General features: G+C 45.5%; 1 protein-coding gene across 1 annotated transcript in view; it reads right to left on the reverse strand.

Annotated features, from left to right (window-relative positions):
* Positions 1 to 15,315, reverse strand: part of AARS2 (alanyl-tRNA synthetase 2, mitochondrial) — a 32,381-nt gene extending 17,066 nt beyond the window's left edge. Inside the window, exons 1-10 of the mRNA XM_081189300.1 lie at positions 15,064 to 15,315; positions 12,640 to 12,828; positions 10,211 to 10,356; positions 8,950 to 9,144; positions 7,291 to 7,435; positions 5,896 to 6,041; positions 5,077 to 5,185; positions 3,693 to 3,731; positions 2,395 to 2,506; positions 361 to 488 (exon numbers count right to left, since the gene is read on the reverse strand). Of these exons, the coding sequence (XP_081045426.1) occupies positions 361 to 488; positions 2,395 to 2,506; positions 3,693 to 3,731; positions 5,077 to 5,185; positions 5,896 to 6,041; positions 7,291 to 7,435; positions 8,950 to 9,144; positions 10,211 to 10,356; positions 12,640 to 12,828; positions 15,064 to 15,300 (1,446 nt within the window). The 5' untranslated portion in view covers positions 15,301 to 15,315. The remainder of the gene's footprint in view (positions 1 to 360; positions 489 to 2,394; positions 2,507 to 3,692; positions 3,732 to 5,076; positions 5,186 to 5,895; positions 6,042 to 7,290; positions 7,436 to 8,949; positions 9,145 to 10,210; positions 10,357 to 12,639; positions 12,829 to 15,063) is intronic.
* Positions 15,316 to 19,329: the final 4,014 nt, after the last annotated feature.

Raw genomic sequence — 19,329 nt, forward strand, 5'->3', positions numbered from 1 at the left:
GCCCTTCCTCCCCAAGGAGCCCAAGGTGGCAAAAAGATACACAATTTAACCACAAAAACATTCTAAGACAGAACAACTGCAATTAAAAACTTTTTAAAGCAGTTATTTTAAATTCATTTTTCCCCCCATACAATGGTCTTGAGGTTGCCAGAAACAGTATTCTTCAGGCAATAAAGGCCTGTGAAAACAATTCCTCCTGAAAATTAATCAGGGCCTAGACAGGTGCACCTCACTAGGGAGGGCATTCCACCAACAGGGAACTACCACTGAAAATGAATGCCTTGAAGGACAGTCGTCAGAGGGAATGAAGTCTGAGGTAGTTTAATGTGACGCACAAAAGAAGAGAAATCTGTGCCTTACCTCAGCATCTTCCCGAGCCAGATGGTCCAAAGCAGCAGCATCCAGCTGGACTCCTTTCTCCTTCAGCATCAAACCGACGAGATCCAGCGGGAAACCCAAATTGCTATGGAGAGACCAAGCAACCTCCGCTGCAGGCAGAAGTAAGATCAACGGAGGAGCGTTAGTTTATTTAAACTATTTGCAGGCCACCTTTAAGGATTGAAAGAAAAGTCTTGTCAGATGAAACAAAGCTCTGATGAAAATACCACCTTGCTCTTTGTATTCCCAACTGAACACTGCGCTGCACGTACCGTCTCATCAGGAGGTCTGTTCTGACCAGGTAGGATGCAGGCCTTTCATGTAGCAGCACCTAATCTTTGGCGCTCCCTCCTGCTACATCTCAGGCAGGCCCCACTCTTGTTTTTTTCAGCATCTATTCACAACCTTTCTTTTTTCAACAAGTCTTTTAAGTGGACATTCTTATCCTAGGTTCTACCAGTATAGAAACTGTTTTATTGTTTTGTTGTCTTGTTGCTAAGTTAGTTCCAGGTGTTGCACAGCATGTGATTCATAAATGAAATGAAATGAATGAATTATCCAGCCCAGCGTTCCATTTCCAGCAGTGGCATGGGAGATGCTTCTGGGCATTTGCAAGCAGGGTTTGAAGAGCATCCCCCAATGTTTGTACCCAGCACATGTTATTTAGGTGGATACTGCCTCTCTCACTTAGCCAACATGGCCAACATCCATGTACAGACCTATCCTTTTCAAGGGTGTGTGCCATAAAGCCACCTAAGCCAGTGGCTTAATAAAACCACTCCGGGGTGGAGGGGATGTATCAGTGACTCATAATGCTTTTTTTTTTTTAACAAAGGACTGAGCAATGTTTATTCCTTATCAGTGATCTTGAGGCAGAGTACATTCCACAGTTAAGAATGCCACACAGTTTTAAGAGTTCAGACTCAGCCCTGTGCCTTCTTGCCCTGGAGAAGAGGCAAATTTGGAATGGCAAGACAGCTCTGACCAGCCCCCCCCCACCCGAAGTAAAAAAAAAAAAAGAAACAAAGCCTGGCAGGCAAGCAGGGGCACCCAAATGGGTAGGAATTAGCAGCAGAGAATGAGGTTTTCCACTGCAAGACAAAAATCAGAGGTTTCCTAAGAAGTCCCAGGAGAACTGCCGTGGCTTCCCGGAGGACAAGCTCAAGGAAGGGCAGAGCGTCATCGGCCTGCAGATGGGCACCAACCGGGGAGCCTCGCAAGTGGGGATGACGGGCTACGGCATGCCACGCCAGATCCTTTGAGCCGGGCTGCCCCACCAAGCGATGGCTCCTTGCTTCCCGACACCTCATATCCCCAAGAATCTCTCTCTCTCTCTGTCTCTCTCCAAATTGTGCTACCACGAGAAGCCTTAAAGGCAGACCAGGAGGAGAGGGGCCTTCTGGTGCCCACTTTCCCCCTGTGCCAGCCCTGGTCGGTAACCTCCTCTCTTTTTTACTGCCCCCCTTTTTTTACCCATATTTTTCCTCTTAAGCACACACGACTGGAGTGAGTACACTTTATTTCCTTCTCCCTGCCTACTCTTGATCTCATTTCTCAAGAGCGCTTTAACCCCCCTGCGGGCGGGTGTCCTCCATACAACACCTCCCCCCTAAATATAATGCTGGGGCCAACCAACCACTCATCTGAAGAATACAGGGACCAAAAAAAAAAAAAGGCGTGTGTCTCCTTTTTCTCCCCACCACCCTTCATAATGCCAATGTGGTTTTACTAGTGGCCAAATGCCCCTTCTACTGCAACATAATGCTTAATACTTAACTGGGAGACAGAAAGGAACAAGTCTGGGACCTGAAAACAGTGGCAAAGTTCTATTGCTGAACAAGTAAGCTGTGCCTTCAGTTACAGACGGTATGTGTTTAATTGCAAGGACCAAAAAGGCAGGGCAACTCAAAAGCCAGGCAGCTTAAAAATGGGAACAGATTGCAAGTGATGCCTCCCTTGTGACTGCATTTTCTCTTCTCCTTTAGCCAACAAGATGAAGAAGAAAAAAATACTTGCCTGGAAAGACTTTGGAATGCTCCATCTGTTGGAGGGTTCTGTTTATAATGCGGCGCCCCCGCAGAAGGGAAGAGAGAAAGGCATCCTCATGCGCACTGATGATATTCATAATCTGTTGGGAGATCAGAGCCAGATTCAGGAGGCAGTTAAACCAATTATTCCAAAGAACTCCAAGAGATACGGAAGTGTTAAAAGGCAGTGGCGGGGACCCAAATCCAGCAGGTGATAAGCTATTAATGAGATTGGACATGAGACACCAAGGGCTCCTCCTATCGCTCTGAATAGGTGGAGTAAAAGTGTCATTCATGACTGTAGTGCAGTCGTGTCTCATTTGCTTAAACCACTGCCCTTTATGCAGCCCTGTGATAAGCCCCTGGGGTGGGGGGTAAATGTAGGTAAAAAGGTGTATGCTATATCCATTCCGCCTCATTTAGTGGGGTCAGCTTTTGGAACAGGCCAGAAATCCAATTTACTGAATACTGTGTACATGTGGAAGGAACGCAGTCTCTGCAGGTAGGGGAAAACAGCAAGGAAGTGCATTGTGTGTGTATGCCTGGGTTCAAACAGAAGGGGAAAGGATGTAGGTTAGGGTTGGGGGACCAGTGCACAAGATGTTGTTGGACTCCAGTTCCCATCAGCCCATGCTAGCATGATCAACCATCAGGGATTAGGAGGACTGTAGTCCAACATCATCAGGAGGGCCACAGGTTCTGCAACCTTACTGTAGGTTTTGCTTGGTTTTTTTGTTTTTCTATAGCAAAATTGGTTGCTTGGAAATAGGTTTGAAATGTAGCTCTGCTAACTGTGCCTGTAAAATACTTCATTTCACTTATTTCTATGTACACTAGAATTTGCAACGCTAGATTGGACGGTAGCAGAAAAAGCCTCTGCTCTGGAAGAAATAGCTGAATTGTACAGAATATTAAGAAAGTTTGGACCAGGTGCACCTGGTCAGCTTTAGTAAGCGTGGTCAGCTGTGGTAAGAAGAAAACTACAGAGCCTGCTTTCAGATTAATTACATGTGGGAATTATCAACCTGCACCTACTCAGTGTGTTACATTTATTCCTGCTCCCAGCTGCTCTCCTTTAGCTTCCTCCCAATGAGAAGGGGAGGGAAATCCCTTCTTTAATAGTGGGGGTTACTGTGCAGCAAATTCAACTGGAGAGAATTCGTGAGAAAACTTAGACAAGATGTTCCTGTACACCATCATCCAGTGAGAATAGTTCCTATACTTCGTGCAACCGGCAGCAATTACCAATTAGACACAAGTTTTGACCCACCAGTTCCAGTTGCTCACCATGTCTGTATCCTTCCTTAGCTCTGGATAGGCATCTCCCTGCAAAGGAAGAATGACGGACTCTCAGAAGCAGAGCTTCCAGCCCCAGCCCTCCTCCCCATGCACTACCAAGCACACAGCTTTGCTCCTTACATCAGTGGCAGGAACTATCCTGTATAAGCAGGATATCCAAACTTGACAATTTAAGCTTTGATTTGCACAGCGATCACCCACGGCCTTTAAACTCACACACCTTTCAAGTCCTTTCTCCCCCTTCTTAATAGGAGCGTGGCTGTCATTCAGTCAAAGAAGCGGAACCCTGCAAACACAGCCCAAGTTTCTTCATTCTAAATGCCCTGACCAAAGTACCTCTCAGGCACACTTCTCTGGCATGAAGTGCTTTGTGGATTTTGCAGTGAGACTATAAAGAGCAGGTGTTCCATGGTGCACCTAGGAGGACTGCTGCACCTGTTGATGTTTTCCCTAGTATGGAAGGTTGTATGGGAAATCCATGCAGAAGACAAAATGAGGAGTTAGGGATCTGACATGGTTACCCTTCCTGCCTCTGTTCCTTCCCCCTCCCTCGCCCTTGTTAAGTTTTTGATGGTGTGAGAACAGTCTTTGGTGTCCTAATCAGTTGGGAGGAGGTGAAGCCCCCCACATAGCTGCCTTAATCAGCCTGGGAGGATAGTGCTGGAAACTTCCTTTGATGTTGGAAATTGTTGTGGGAAAGCGAGGCATTGGGAGGAGGTGGCTATCTATAAAATTGGATGGTGTGGGCAGAGTTTTTCAGAAGCTCTGATTGGCTGCAGGGCTGTGCAAACTGAAGCTACCTGAGGGAGTCACTTCGCTGCTTCTTGAGGGCTTCCAAATGGCAGATAGAAGTGCATGCTTGCTATATATATATTGCTTGCAATATATATATTGCTTGCTGTTTAGAAATAAAATCATCTTCTTCTCCTCACTCACTTGTGTTTTGTACTACTTCTGAATCTCTTTTAAAAGAACCACCTTGCATTTGACAAAACAGAGGTCTCCCTTGGATAGCATCTGAGGAAGCTTTTGTCCTCACATACAACCCCCTCTGCTTTGTCACAACTCCAGCAACTCTATCTACAGCTGCAGTTATTGGAACATTAAGGAACACTCTTTGTAGCTCAGTAAGGTGTCATCAGCGTTTATCAGGACCTAAAGCAAACAGTTACCACTCCCCCCCCCCACCCACAATGTGAAATAAAGAAAGGAACTCATAAGTATTGGGCCTATCATTTCAAGAAACTAGGTTGCTTGTCCTGTTACTAGGTGTGCACTCTTGGTCTACACATGAACCAGGGAAATTGCTTTAACATTTGGATGGGAACCTGGCTGGAAACAAGTGCCTCTCCCCAGGAAAATTCTCGGTTACCAGAATTTCCACCACAACAGGAACCAAGCTGGCCAGGAACCCAGGTGGCGCATGGAGAACTTCAGAGCAAAACCGCACAGCCCTGCGCAAGATCTGGCGAAGGACAAGCCTGCAGGGAAAAGAAATTTCAAGAACAGCTAAGTGTTCTTGGTCAGAATGCTGTTCTTTTTCTAACCAGCCTCCCAACCAAGTAGTGAAGTTAGCCAGTTTTAGATACCAGACTTTAATATACCCTCACGCCATTCCTCTTTACATGGCAAATGAGTACTCCCTCACTTATCACAAAATGAAGTAAGCCAGCCAGGCTGCCTTTGGGGACACCTTCTAATTTTGCTGAATGGCGTGTGGGTCTCCCGCCCCAAAGCCTTGCCCTGCTCCCAACATTCAAACACCCCACCAATAAGATCCCATTAATATTTATCCTTCAGATTCCCCTTGACTCATCACCGATTATCCTCCTGCATGCATCTCACATCTGTCACATCGACAATCCATTTTTCTGCCTCTTCCACACCTGGCTTCCTGATGGCAGTCAAGAGTGTAGCTCTGTGCCAGGAATGGGGAACATGTAGCCCTCCAGATGTTGTTGGTCTCCAGTTCTCATCAGCTGCAGGCAGCATGCCTAGTCAGGGATGATGCAGTCCAACAACATCTGGATGGCCAGAGGTTCCTCTCCCCTGCTCCATGTCCATTTTAGACTCTGCTTCTTTACTCCAGAATCTCCTCCTCCTCCAAAAGCCCCCATCTTGCTCAAATCTCCTTAAGTTCAGAGCCCTTTCTCTGCCCCAACCAACCCTTGTGATTGTGCTTCTTCCTTACTCGGCACCAGACATGCCTGGGTAAACACCATCGGCAATGCAGACGGACAAGGTGCGCACGTGATCTGCCACCACTCTGTAGGCCATGTCCACGCTCCCAGGGTCAGCTTCTCCAACCAAGCCTCGATATCTGGGCCCACCACAGCCCTGCAAGATAAATATATTTTTAGGAAGCCTGAATAGGGGGGCTGCAGAGAAAGCTTCATAGCACTGAATACTGCAGATGTCTCCTTCAAATGATCATTGTTTTTCTGTAACATTTGTTGAAAGTCCTCTGGAAGTTCTTTAAAAGCACAAGATAAAAGCTACCATGCCAAACTAAGGCATAAGCCTCTCTATCAGTCTTGGAAATATAGTTGTAAAACCCGCCCGCCCAATTCTCATCCTTGCTTCCTCTTTGTACACAGTTCCATTTGTCTCTCTGAAAATAACTCAGGGTGCTGGGCAGGAACTCTCATGGCTGTGTCTCTTGGCCCTTTACAGTTGCAGTCCTATTTTCACTTACCCAGGAGTAAGCCCCATTGAGCCCAGTGGGAATTATTTCCACGAAGGCATGTGTAAGAATGTGCTATACAGTGGTACCTCTAGTTTCAAACTTAATTCGTTCCGGAGGTCGATTCTTAACCTGAAACTGTTCTTAACTAGAGGCGTGCTTTCGCTAATGGGGCCTTTTGCTGCTGCTGCGCCGCCGCCGGCACACTCTTCCAGGTTTGCGGAGTTTGTAACCTGAAGCGTTTGTAACTTGAGGTACCACTGTAAAGCATAAAGAGATTGTTGTAGCTCTGCTGTCAGAAGCAGGATGTCTCTGAATACCAGTCACTGCAAATCGGAAGTGGGCAGCATTGCTGTTTCACTCAGGCTTCCCAAGGGCATCTGGCTGGCCACTGTGAGAACAGGATGCTGCGCAAGATGGGCCCTTGGGCCTGATCCTGCAGCACTTTCTTCGCTGATTTAGCTAGGAGACTGCCAGGGAACTCATTGCCAGACACAGAAGGAGGGCCAGGTGTTATTGCAACACGTTTTTTAGCTCTCGAGAGCTGCACTTTTCCACCCAGGAAAGAAATGTCACATTGAAAGGGCTGGCAAACTGGTGTTGCCATCTCCCCCAGCCCTTTTAGGGTTTTGACCAAGAAGCAGCTGCAACTGCTGTTCTTTTCACCTTAGAAATGACTGCTCTGGTGTATCACAGCTGCTCAAACTATCTCTCCTAGTTCTAAAGAGCCGTGCAGCTAGGAGTGTGTCCCCCCCCCCCGCAACCAAATGAAAAACCACCAAGAGACCAGAAACTGCCATCTCTCTGCTCATCCAGAAGCAGCTAATATTGCTAGGTATATAGCTTTTACATATAAACCCTCTGAAGTTTCAAGTCTGGCTTCCCCTGGCAACTGATCATCACCTTGTGGATGGCATCCAGGAGAGGAGTGAAGAGGTCGGTGTCATAATTGGAGCGCTTGTTCTGGAGAATGGTCATCAACCTTTCCAGACCCATTCCTGTGTCCACATGATGCTCAGGCAGCTGCTGTAGACTCCCATCAGCCTCTCTGGCAATAGACCAGTCAGTAACCGGGGGGGGGGGGGGAGAGAGAGAGATATAAGATAGAAGCAAAGGGCTTGATTATTCACCTAAAGCTGTGGATGGGAAAAAACCCAGACAGTACAGGAGATATCATAATTTGGAAATACGGTACTAGGGAAATGAATGAGAGGGGTAGCAGAAGCATTACCAGAATGCTGCAGCAGAGGATAGAAAGAGGATCAAACAGACTATGAAAGTGAGGCGTTACAAAAGTTCTTATATGGACTACGTTATGCAGGATGTTGCAAAGGCAGGTCAAATTACTCTAGAGCATTGGCAAGGAACCTCCGCCCTGCTCTTGAATGTTCCAGAACTGTTCTGAAATCAGCAGGGTGCAAGGTGCTACATGTTATTTATTTGCACAATCATGACTGTAGGCGCACGGCCGAAAATAAATAGAGAGTGGGGGACCCCTGCCATGGGGAGTGCTTTTCAAGTCTTCGACCTTGCTTAACAGCCTCAGGGAAGGAGATATGTGGGCTTTGGGACATTCCCATGACCCTCACATGACCTCCCAGAGCCCAGGACACCCAGAAGCAGAGGGCATGGCCTGCTCTGGACTGGTAGGGATGGTCCCATGAGGGGCGGGAGGTTGGTTCTGTCAGAATCTCCGTTCAACCGAGCTGATAAAACTCATCTTCCGGAATCACCCTCCGACATGAATAATGACCTGAGCCTTTGATGAGGCCTCCAGGCACATTCCCATTACACAGAGAATCAAAGCAGCATGCAGAACTGATGAGATTTATGGCTACATCGCTATGCTTTATTTTCTAGCTACGCAGACAGAAAAGAAATCATCCTCTCTCTGTGAGAGCAGAGAGCAACTGAAAAACAAAGGAACAGGAAACCAGTAACGTTACATCCATCTCCTGTCTTCCATGAGACTTCCAATAGCCTGGAATGTCTCTGGAATGTAAACAGAGTCTTGTGACTCCAAAGCACTGCACAGTGGCAAACAGAAACTAACAGGTTCTAGGGGTTTCTTGGATTTAGATGATTTTGCCTTTGTGTGCGGACCCCAAACCATGTGGAAGTGGCGGGTCCACTGTATTTTATTTAGAACTGCTTTGCATGCAGAATGTCCCAGGTTCAATCCCTGGCATCTCCAAGTACAGCTGAGAAAGAAAGACCCCTGTCTGAAGTTCTGACTCAGTATAAGGCAGCTTCCTCTCTTCATAAGCCATGGCTGCAAAGGAAGAATCTGGCTACTTCTGGATCCAGTCCGCCAGCCAGATCCAGTTCCCCAACCCTACTGTAGAGCAGCTTTCCCCAACCTGATGCTCTCCAGCTGTTTTGGAATACAAGTCCCTTCAGCCCTGATCAGCAAGATCAGTGGTGAGGAATGGCAGGAGTTGTGGTCCAAAACATCAGGCTACTGTAGCCTCTTGTGATTGTTCCAATGGTATAGAAGCCTCCCACAAAGAAGTGAGACTCTGGCACAAAGCTTGGTACCCAAGCTGCTCCACCATTTCATACCTGCTATACTGCATGAAAACCAGATTCCAGATCTCCACCACTTCAGGGTTGCCCTGGTTCACCAGTGCTGCTGCATTCCTACCCCTGCCCACATGGTCATAATGGATTTCTGTGCAGGGTCCACAGGGACCAGTATCGCCCATCTCCCAGAAGTTATCCTTCAACTGAAAAGGAAGCACGTGGCTGGGAGGCACACTGGAAAGCAAGAAGAGAACGGCTTATGAACCTAGGGCAACAAAACCACACTCATTTTTCTTACCCAAAACCTGAGCCTTTGAACCTTGCAATAAACAGGGCAGAAAACAGAAGAGGATAATTCTCTATGATACCTGAGCAACTGCAGCACTACCATTAACTATGAGTTATCATACTGCTCCTCTACGAAGGTAGCCTCTTATCAGTAAAAACTAATAAGTAAAAAACAAGAAGTACAGAAAAACTTGGCAAATACTTGGGCCTGGTCATATCTAATGAATGCTGGGATGCATCCAATCTTTGCACATTCTAACATATTTTCTGTACACTCTATCCCATGTTACCACTTTGATTGCAAGCCTTTGGTCAATGTTTTTTAAAAATATATATATTTGTGCAGTGCTTACTTTATTTTAAGATCAAAACATACAAACTCCCCATCAGGGCAGGGCTAACTGTGACAAGAAATTCAAGTTCTGTACTCAGAATAGACACAATCTGGATAGATGGAATTTTTGGCAAAGAGGGTGACAAGGTGCCAACAAGGATCCATGCACAGAAAAGATAAAGATTGCCAACCGTGCTTAGTAGAGACCGTAACTGAAGTCCTTGTTAGTTACCAAGCTTTTTGGAGACATTTCCTGCACATTTTCAATAACTTATCCTGTAAAAACTATAAACTTTTTTTATGTGTTATTTTGGATGCTGAATTGGACGTCTGCATGCATACCATGTGGTACAAGGCATGGCTACAAACAGCTTTGGACAACATCCAGATCAGACTTCTAGTACGGTGGTACCTTGGTTCCCAAACAGCTTGGCTCCCGAACAAATCGGCTCCTGAACGCCACAAACCCGGAAGTAAGTGTTCTGATTTGCGAACGTTTTTTGGAAGCCGAACATCTGTTTCGGCTGTTGGCATTGTTTCCGGGGCCAATCAGCCAATCAGAAGCCATGCCTTGGTTTGCGAACGTTTTGGAATTCGAACAGACTTCCAGAATGGATTGAGTTCAAGAACCAAAGTACCACTGTATTATCTCATTTGGCATCTTTTTCATTTACTTACCCCAGGCTGAGCCAATTTTCCCTGCTCTCTTCATCTGCGCTTAGACTAAGTGAGGCATCTCCTCCGAAATAGGTGACATATAGACAGTCCTTGGGGATTTCATAGACCTGTGTTAGGAGCTCCCATGCCATGCTACAAGCTTCCTCCTGAAGACAAGGAAAGTTGTCAAATGATGGTAAATAACAAGCCAATGTTTGGATAATAAGGAAGTTACTTAATTGCAAGGGGGATGGCTTCTATTTTAGTTTATCTTATTTTCAAGGACAGTGTTGCATAGTATACATAATGATAGATTTGAACCAAGGAAAGGGACCTACTCAGTCCCCTTGGGCAGGCTACCTCACAGGGTTGTTGTTGACTTCATGTATGATTTTCCAATGAGTTCAGGCTTAAGGATTAAATACAAATACAGGTGACACCCCACTTGCATGGGGGTTATGTTCCAGGTCCCCACATGCAAAAGTGAAATGTACATAAGTGGGGAGCACCCTGGAGAGTCCTCTTGGGTTGTGAGGAGACCCTCCCCAGAGCCCAAAGAGGATGCCGAAGAAACCAGAGATGCAGAGGGGCTTTGTTTGTCCTCCTCGGGCCCTAAGGAGGGTCTCCTCACAACCCAAGAGGAATTTTCAGCACTTCTTGGTTCCCGGCGCTGCACGTGAGTGAGGCCGCATGTAATTGGGGAGTTGCATGTAGGCAGATAACAGACAAACAAGTTCATGAATGGCAGAGGACGACACAGGAACTTTGTTTTTACTGTGTTCTCTCACATTGTCCAAAGCACTTAGGCTAAAAGTATGAGAAAGAAAAACTTGCTAAATCATGTTTGTAAACACAAACACAAACAAGATTAGTTTAGACAACATGCCATCAGGTTTCTCACAGCTGATATTTTAATAGCAGCTGGTATTCTGTGCATTTATAGCTCAGTCCGTAGAACACGAGACTCTTAATCGCAGGGTTGTGGGTTTGAGCCCCACACTGGGCAAAAGATTTCTGCATCGCAAGAGGGTTGGACTAGATGACCCTCATGGTCCCTTCCAACTCTACGATTCTGCGACTCTAAACTTGTGCTCAGAAAAACCAAGGAAGCCTTGCATTTCTATGATGGGGTGTGTGTATTAGCACCTACAAAAGCTTGTTCCCCAGTTACAACAATAGATTTCCTCCAGCTCCAACGTTTGTAGTGCAAGCATTGGGAATTTGTGCCCTCCAGATGTTCTGGACTACATCTCCCATCCTCCCCAACCATTGGCAACGCTGCCTGGAGCTCATGGGAACTTAAGAGTTGAACAACATCTGAAGGGCTGCAGGGTTCCCAGCACTGTTGTAGATCAGAACAGCCTCTATCTCTGTTGGTCTGGCCTTGCTTTTGATTGTTTTTGTACTGGAGCCATAGGATAGAATGGAGGAAATTCTGAACAATGATTTGAAATGAAGAGTGCAAGAATTGCTCTCATCTTGTGGTACCGATATGCAAGAGTGGATAGACTGATGGTGATTAACAGGTCTTATGCTGCCAGCAAGACTAACTAATAATGATGAAAGAAGAAGAACCAGACTCATTAAGAAGCATATGAGCTCAGACGCACTGGGCTTGTTAGCTTCCCAATTAAAAATGAAATAAAAGCACTATGCTCTGCTCTTGAATCAATGCAGAGCTGGAAACAGATGTTTTATAATTAGTCACAACCTCCTGCTTCACCATCTCCCGTGTTACCTTTCCAAGGTCTGAAATATCAAACATGCAGCAATACCATATGGCCCCATTTCACCTGCATCTAGACCACTTCATGGTGTGTGGGAGGGGACTTATTTCATATGTGACTGTTCCCCCCACATCAAAATGCCCTGTCTGTGGAAAGCTGGGGACAAGGCTAGGTTGGACTAGATGATCCTGAGGGTCCCTTCAAACTCTACAATGTTATGATTCCCTATGCAAGCAGATTGTCCTTTACATAGGGAAACATACATTCCCCCACTTATTTCAGCCCAGATATCATATTATCATTATTATTATTATTATTATTATTATTATTATTATTATTACTACTACTACTACTACTACTACTACTACTACTACTACCATATTTATGCAAATCTAATGTGCACCTCAATTTTCAAAACCTTGAAACCAAAGAAGTATTTGCTGGTGCCATCAAATCTAATGCACACCTTAATTTTCATCACGCAATTTGGTCAAAAAAGGTGTGCATTGCATTTGAGTAAATATGTTGTTGTTGTTGTTAATATACCGCCCTTCATCAAAAGACCTCAGGGCAGTTCGACTTGCGTAAATCAGTTCTAAAGGCATTGTGGTTTAAAAACAAAACATCACCGCAAAAGTTTGTCTCTACCATACTGAAGCAGATTAAAAATATAAACGGAAACACCTAATGTGTTTTAAAATAAAGCATGGCCTCATCTCTTACTTTGAAATAATCACCGAAGGACCAGTTCCCCAGCATTTCAAAGAACGTGTGATGATAAACATCTCGGCCCACATCCTCCAAATCGTTGTGCTTCCCACCTGCACGCACACATTTCTGGCTGTTCACCACCCGCCGGTAACTTGCTAGCTCACTCCGGGGATCTGCTGAGCCCAGGAAAATGGGCTTGAACTGGAAAGTGAAGGAGAAACACAAAGCAGTTTTCACATACAACAGATGCTGAAGCTGGGATCCAAGGGAAGGCATGCTATAAAGCTGTAATAGCCTGCTAGTGAACTACTGGGCCCAATTAAATGGCAAGGCAGGCCCTGCTCATGGTGCCTCCATCAAGCTCAGACCAGAAGGTGGTGATAAAAGACAGCATCTTTTTGATGGCACAACCTCAGTTCTGGAACTCCCCCCTGCTAGAGATCTGGTTGCCCTCCCCCAACTGTTTTCTTTCAAGTGAAAACATAAAAGTATCTCCTTCTCCAAGCCTATAGCCAAGAGCTGGTGTGGAGTCCTTATAACTCAATGATTGCTGCGGCAGCACTGTATTTTACTGGTGGATTGTATTTTATTGTATACTGAGTTATTATTGTTGTTAAAATTTCTATACTGTACCTCCCTTCAGCCAAGGATCACATAAAAACACAAAAATATGTAACACCGTAACAAAAACAGTAACCCCCCCACAAAAACAACATGGATTAATGTTGATTTTATTTGGTTACTGTTACCCACCCACCCTGGGTTTCTCCAAAAGGAAGTAACTTAAGTCTTTGATTTTAAAGGGTGTACTCAAGAGTATGATTTAGTTGGATATGACCCAATATATTGTCTTGATCTAGACAGGATATGGGCAGAAAGGGGATGTTTTCTCCCAACAAGTGAAAATGGTAGTTTTTCTTAATAAAAACAAATTATTTGACTCCTGCGATACTGTTCCGCACAAGAAGACACAGGCCAATTTAACTGTGACTTACATCACTTGAATTCTTAATTCGAGCACAGGCTCAAAATAAATCTTGCCATCAACTAACACGAGGGGCTTCCTCTTCCATACTGTCAGGATGTGGAGCTACCAAAATGTGTACATCCAGAAAGGCATTATTGGTGGCTGCCCAGGATTTTAGAAATTCACTTTTTGAAGCAATGAGCATCTTTTGAAAGTGTTGCAATACATCTTGAATTCTGGAATCCCCTCCCCACAAGGGTGCATCTGGAACGTTCACTATAACTTTTGCAAATACTAAAGATGCACCTCTTTACCTTGGCCCTTTCACACTTGAGATGTATGTTTTCATGGTCCGCCTTATTCCTGTGACTGCAATTTGTTTTTAATGTTTTTAATTTAAAATTAGTATAACCCACCCTAGGGCCTGCTGCGATTTTCATTTTCATTTAAATTACTGATGGACTGAATGGGAATAATAGACTTTTATGCGTTAACCATCTTATCAATGCCAGGTAAAAGGTAAAGGGACCCCTGACCATTAGGTCCAGTCATGACCGACTGGGGTTGCGGCGCTCATCTCGCTCTATAGGCCGAGGGAGCCAGCATTTGTCTGCAGACAGCTTACGGGTCATGTGGCCAGCATGATCGGCAAGCCCTAGGCTCTGTGGTTTTGACCACAGCGCCACCCGCGTCCCCATATCAATGCCAGGACATGTTATCAATTATGTTTCTTTGTGAATGCCCATCACTAATAATCCCTGCCTGTACTTATCTGCACTGCATTTCCTTCCAGCTTCACTGTTTACAATCTCGTTTATGTGTCCCTGCAACTCAGATGTAGCAAACTGCAGTCTATCAAAGCTTATGCAACCATACTTTTCTTACTCTCTTAAGATGCCATAAGACTCTTTGTTGGTTTTGTTGCAAGAGGCGCAAGGCTATCGCTATGGAAATCATTTTAATTTTGCTTTCTTGTCCAAATGAAATATATTGTTTCCCCACTAATAACCTGTGGGATTTGGCCACTGGAAAACATCTACTCAAATACATTAAGCAAAATATTATTTCCATTTCACTTATAGGCACTGCTTTGATTTAAAAACTTCATCAGGGCGATTAAAGTTTTTCATAGAAAGCTTGTAAAGAAGGAATCCCAGACGAGTCCCATAAGGAAGATTCCCAGTGGAAATGCATTGGATTCCCTAAGTTACTTACTTTATTTTGTTTTGTTTTTATTTCCCCTCAGCTTGAACCTGACACTTTCCCTTCTCTGCCGGAGCTCCTCCTTTTACAGGGCCTTTGCTTCGTCCGGCAGATAAGAGGGAGGGATAGCGGCAGAGTCGACTGGACCTTGAGGAAAAGGAATAACTTGTCCTATCCCAACCGGATCACACCAGGCACGCAAAGCAGCGGTAGGAACCATTCTCTGCAGGGCTGGTTCCTCCGCCGCGCCCTTTTTGAGGACGTACCTGGTTCATGCCCGCGTTCACGAACAACAGCCCGGGATCCCCTCGCGGCCGCACCGGAGCCGACGGCACCACTTGGTGCCCGTGCCGCTCCTTGAAGAACTGGAGGAAAGCCTGGCGCACTCGCGCGGAGGACGGCGAAGCAACAGAACGAGTCCCCTGGCAGGAGCTGCAATACCAGCCAGGGGGCACCCGGAGAAGGCGCCTGACCGAGCCCTTGCCTGCTACCGCCGCCGCCATCTTAACTGAGGGCGGAATTACGGGAGTCGTGGCTTCAGGGTTACAATGGCTAGGGCGGATTTGTCTCTGAAGTCCGCCGTTGTAAGAATGCCTTCCTCCCTGCAGAGGATGGTGGGATTGTGACGGTCCGGTGGACCACCCTAATAGTTCCTAACCATCGGACTTGGAAATCCAGGCTGCACAGTTTTTTCTTATGTCCAGTCCAGCTCAAAGGAGGGGTGGACATTTGTCTCGTATGCTCCAACGGCAGTGCAAGATTGGTTGAAAACTAAGGGCCATGATGTAAAAATCGGGGTTTGGCTTCTGCTGCCCAACTCCCCATGGGACTCTGAGTCCCCTAAGTCCATGATCAGTCAGAGATATTTATTCTATATATCTCAAGTGCCAAAATGTCTTGGGCAGATCCCCCTGAAAATTGAGTGACATCAACCGAAGTCTGTGTGAACTTCAAGTTTAAAAAGCCAGGCAGCGCCCGCGGGTTTCAAACCGCTGTGAGCGATCGCAGGATCCAAGCTACGCGTTGGTCGATGGAACCGCTGGGCTGAGCTGCCTCGGGAAAAGAACGTCGCTTGGAGCATATAAGAAGCTATTTACGGAGGGGAGCGGCCAGGCAAACACCAAACCACGTCTGTTTCCTCCAATACCTTCAATCTGGATAAGCTGACCTGTAGATCCCGCCGCTGTAAGGCACACCAGCTGTGCAGAGGATGTAAAGTCCTTTTTAAAAAATAATCACTATTTGCAATAGAGCTGCGAATCCCAGCTGCAAAGAGCTTAACTTTGCAGATAAGGTTGAGTTTGGCTGAGTGGGAGGAGACGTTGTTTGTTTGCACTGTTAGCCACACCCCTTGCTTCATAGATTCTTGTATGTTTTAGCTGACCTTACTCCTCGGGCCGGCTTAGCCTAGCGGTTACTTCGACTCTACATTTGCAGAATCTCTAATTGCTTAACGGCAGTTTGATACCCCGCGGGCGCTGTCTGGCCTTTTGGTCTCTGCAATTTTACTTGATTTTATTTACATATCCAGGCTTCTTTACTGTTTGCAATACTACCTGAGCCCAAGAAGGCACCCTTGAAAAACGAGTAACAGCCACTGAAGTCTGTGTGAACTTCAAGTTCATTACAGTGCTGAATTTTGACCCGGTTTCGAATTCTGGATCAGGTCCTGTAGGTGAACAGGGAGTGGAAAACACGTGATGCCATTTATCCCTCTACACCCATCCAGTGTGCCCAAAATTACAACAAACAGACTAGGTCACTTATAGTATCTGCATCCCAGGTGAAATGTGGCCAATCCAAAAATAAACTCATATATCATTTCAGTGTGCAATCTGTGCAGTTTGGCAATACAGTGCAGTTTGGCAAGTGTAGGGACAACGGGAATTTGCAGGAAATGATGCTGCGTGTCCCCATGCCTTAATGGGAGTGTGATGGATGGGCAAAGTCTTCTTGGGAGAAGGAGAGCATCCTCGTTCAGTGCAGGTCTTTTAAAAAGTCCTTCGCCTTGGGCAAGACAAGGGAAGGTCAAGCATACGGAATCGCTGCTCACTCATTGCTGGACTCTGGTGGGATTGCAAAACCTGTAGCGGTATTGCTATGTAAATATGTTGCCGCAGGTGTAATTTAGACATTGGCTTAGCTGAGAAGGCTAAAAAGCCAGGCAGCGCCCGCGGGTTTCAAACCGCTGTGAGCGATCGCAGGATCCAAGCTACGCGTTGGTCGATGGAACCGCTGGGCTGAGCTGGCTCGAAGGAAAGCAGCTGCTTGGAGCATACAAGAGCGTGGGAGGGCGATGCTTTCTCTCCTGCCCCCATCACTGATCAACCAGTACTGTATATACAGGTCATGAAATACAGTAATAAATTAAAAAATGAAAATGAAGACGCCACCCTGCAAACAACGAGTCACGCCTCCTCCCCTTCGCAAACCCCCTAGGTCTGTATCCATCCTTTCTCGCTTACTGAGCTGATTTTTATCCTGCCTTTGCTCTGAAAAACTTTAGGGCGCCCCCCCTTTCTTTTTGCTGCAGCTCATATGTTGATGGGACACTTTGCAGAAGAAAGACCGCAAAAACTTCCTCTTTCTTGGATTCAGGCAGAATTGCAGAGAATCGTGTAGAAGTCTGGCTTTGCAAATCTAAGCATGTTAGAAAAACTATTATAGTGGAAGGGAGTTTAAAAAGCCAGACAGCGCCCGCGGGTCTCAAACCTCTGTAAGCGATTTGGGGATTCGTGCAATGCTTTGGTCGATGGAACCGCTGGGCTGAGCTGAGCTGGCTCGAGAGAAGAGGCTCACTTGAGGCATACAAGAAGCTATTCAGGGAGGGGGGCGGCCGGGCCACTTCTCTTTCCTGCAACACCTTCTCTCTGGCGAAGCTGACCCGTAGATGCTGGCATCGAAGCAGAAAGACTAAGACTGAAGGGCGGCGCCTACGAGTGTGAATAACTCGCTTGGCGTAAGGTTAGCACACCAGTGGTGCAGAGGATGTAAAGTACTTTAAAAACCACCATTTCCAATGGAGCTGCGAATGGCAGCTGCAAAGAGCTTCACTTTGCAGACACAGTAATGTCGAGTTTGGCTGAGTGGGTGGAGACTTGGTTCGTTGTTCGCAGTTAGCCACACTCCTTGCTTAATAGCCTCTTGTAGGTTTTAGCTGATGCTGTTTCTTGAGCTAGCTTAGCCTAGCGGTTACTTCAATCTTTCAGGATTCCTCAATCCTCGGTGGAGGGTTTCATACCCCGCGGGCGCTCTCTCGTTTTTTACTTCTCGCAATTTAACCTGATTTCATGAACACCTCCAAGTTTTATTTACATATCCAGGCTTCTACACTGATTGCAATACTACCTGAGCCCAAGAAGGCTCTCTTGAAAAAACAGCGACCAAAGTCTGGGGAAACTTCAAGTTCATTGCAGTGTTGGATTTGGACCCGGTTTCGAATTTTTTTGTTTGTTTAATAATAATATTTATTGAAACAAAAGAATTTTTTTTAAAAAATACACCCACAAAAAAGACAAAATTACAAAAAAGAAAAAAAGCAATAACATAAGAAAAAACAACAACAAAAATAAAGCCATCCTTTTCAAATTCTCCAATTTCCATTACCTTCTTTCCATGACCTCCTCCTCCTCCCATCTCTTGTATCTTGATTAGTAATTGACACAGCAAATCCTTTTCAAAGTTCATAATATTCTATCATTACTTTACCTTACTCTATTATCATCCTATCTTATAAAAAAACCTTAATGTTTAAAACTTAAATCCATAATTCATAATATTTAATCATTACGTTACCTTACTCTATTCTCATTTTATCATATAGAAACAACCTTAGGGCTTAAAACTTAAATCTTTTTTACCAGCTTCTCATAACCATTACCTTTTTTACCAAATTCTTTAAACATTTTAACAAGAGCCAAATAATTTCATTTCAACATTTTCCCAACATTCATCAAACATTTCTAATAGTAATAATACAGAAAAGAAAATACAATAAAATAAAAACAATCCAATCTTCTTCCAGCGTCCCCTCCCCCCGGTCCCGGGGTTGTCAGTCCTTTCTTTTCCCCATTAGTCTGGCACATTAACCTGGTGCCCTAATATCCGAGGCCTTCAAATCTCTTCCATGTCCCTTTCGCAGCTGTTCTTCATATTTTCCTTTCACTCGCGGGAACTCCAGCTTTGTAGTGTTTTTGACCCTTTTCAACAAATCAGCCCCTTTCTCATAGTCCAGACTAAGCTCCATATGGTGTTTTAAAGCATATTTCAGATTCCCTCCAAAATTGGAAGTCCCAACAGCTCCAAACCTCTGGCGACCCATTTCCAGACTCGGAAAGTCCAAATATCCCTGCATAGGATGGTCAGCCCAACCCCCCATTTCCAGTTCAGTCCAAACTTTATCTTTCCAAGTCTGGTTTTTTCCAAGTTCATTTGCCAAATCCAAAAGCTCACTTTCCTGCTGGGCCGAGAGTCCCTCCATCCCTGGCGTCCCTGATTCAGCAGAATCCTCTTCTTTCTGTTGTTCTGTCATG

The sequence above is a fragment of the Podarcis bocagei genome, assembly GCF_964188305.1.
Source record: "Podarcis bocagei genome assembly, chromosome: 3".
Classification (NCBI taxonomy): Eukaryota; Metazoa; Chordata; class Lepidosauria; order Squamata; family Lacertidae; genus Podarcis; species Podarcis bocagei.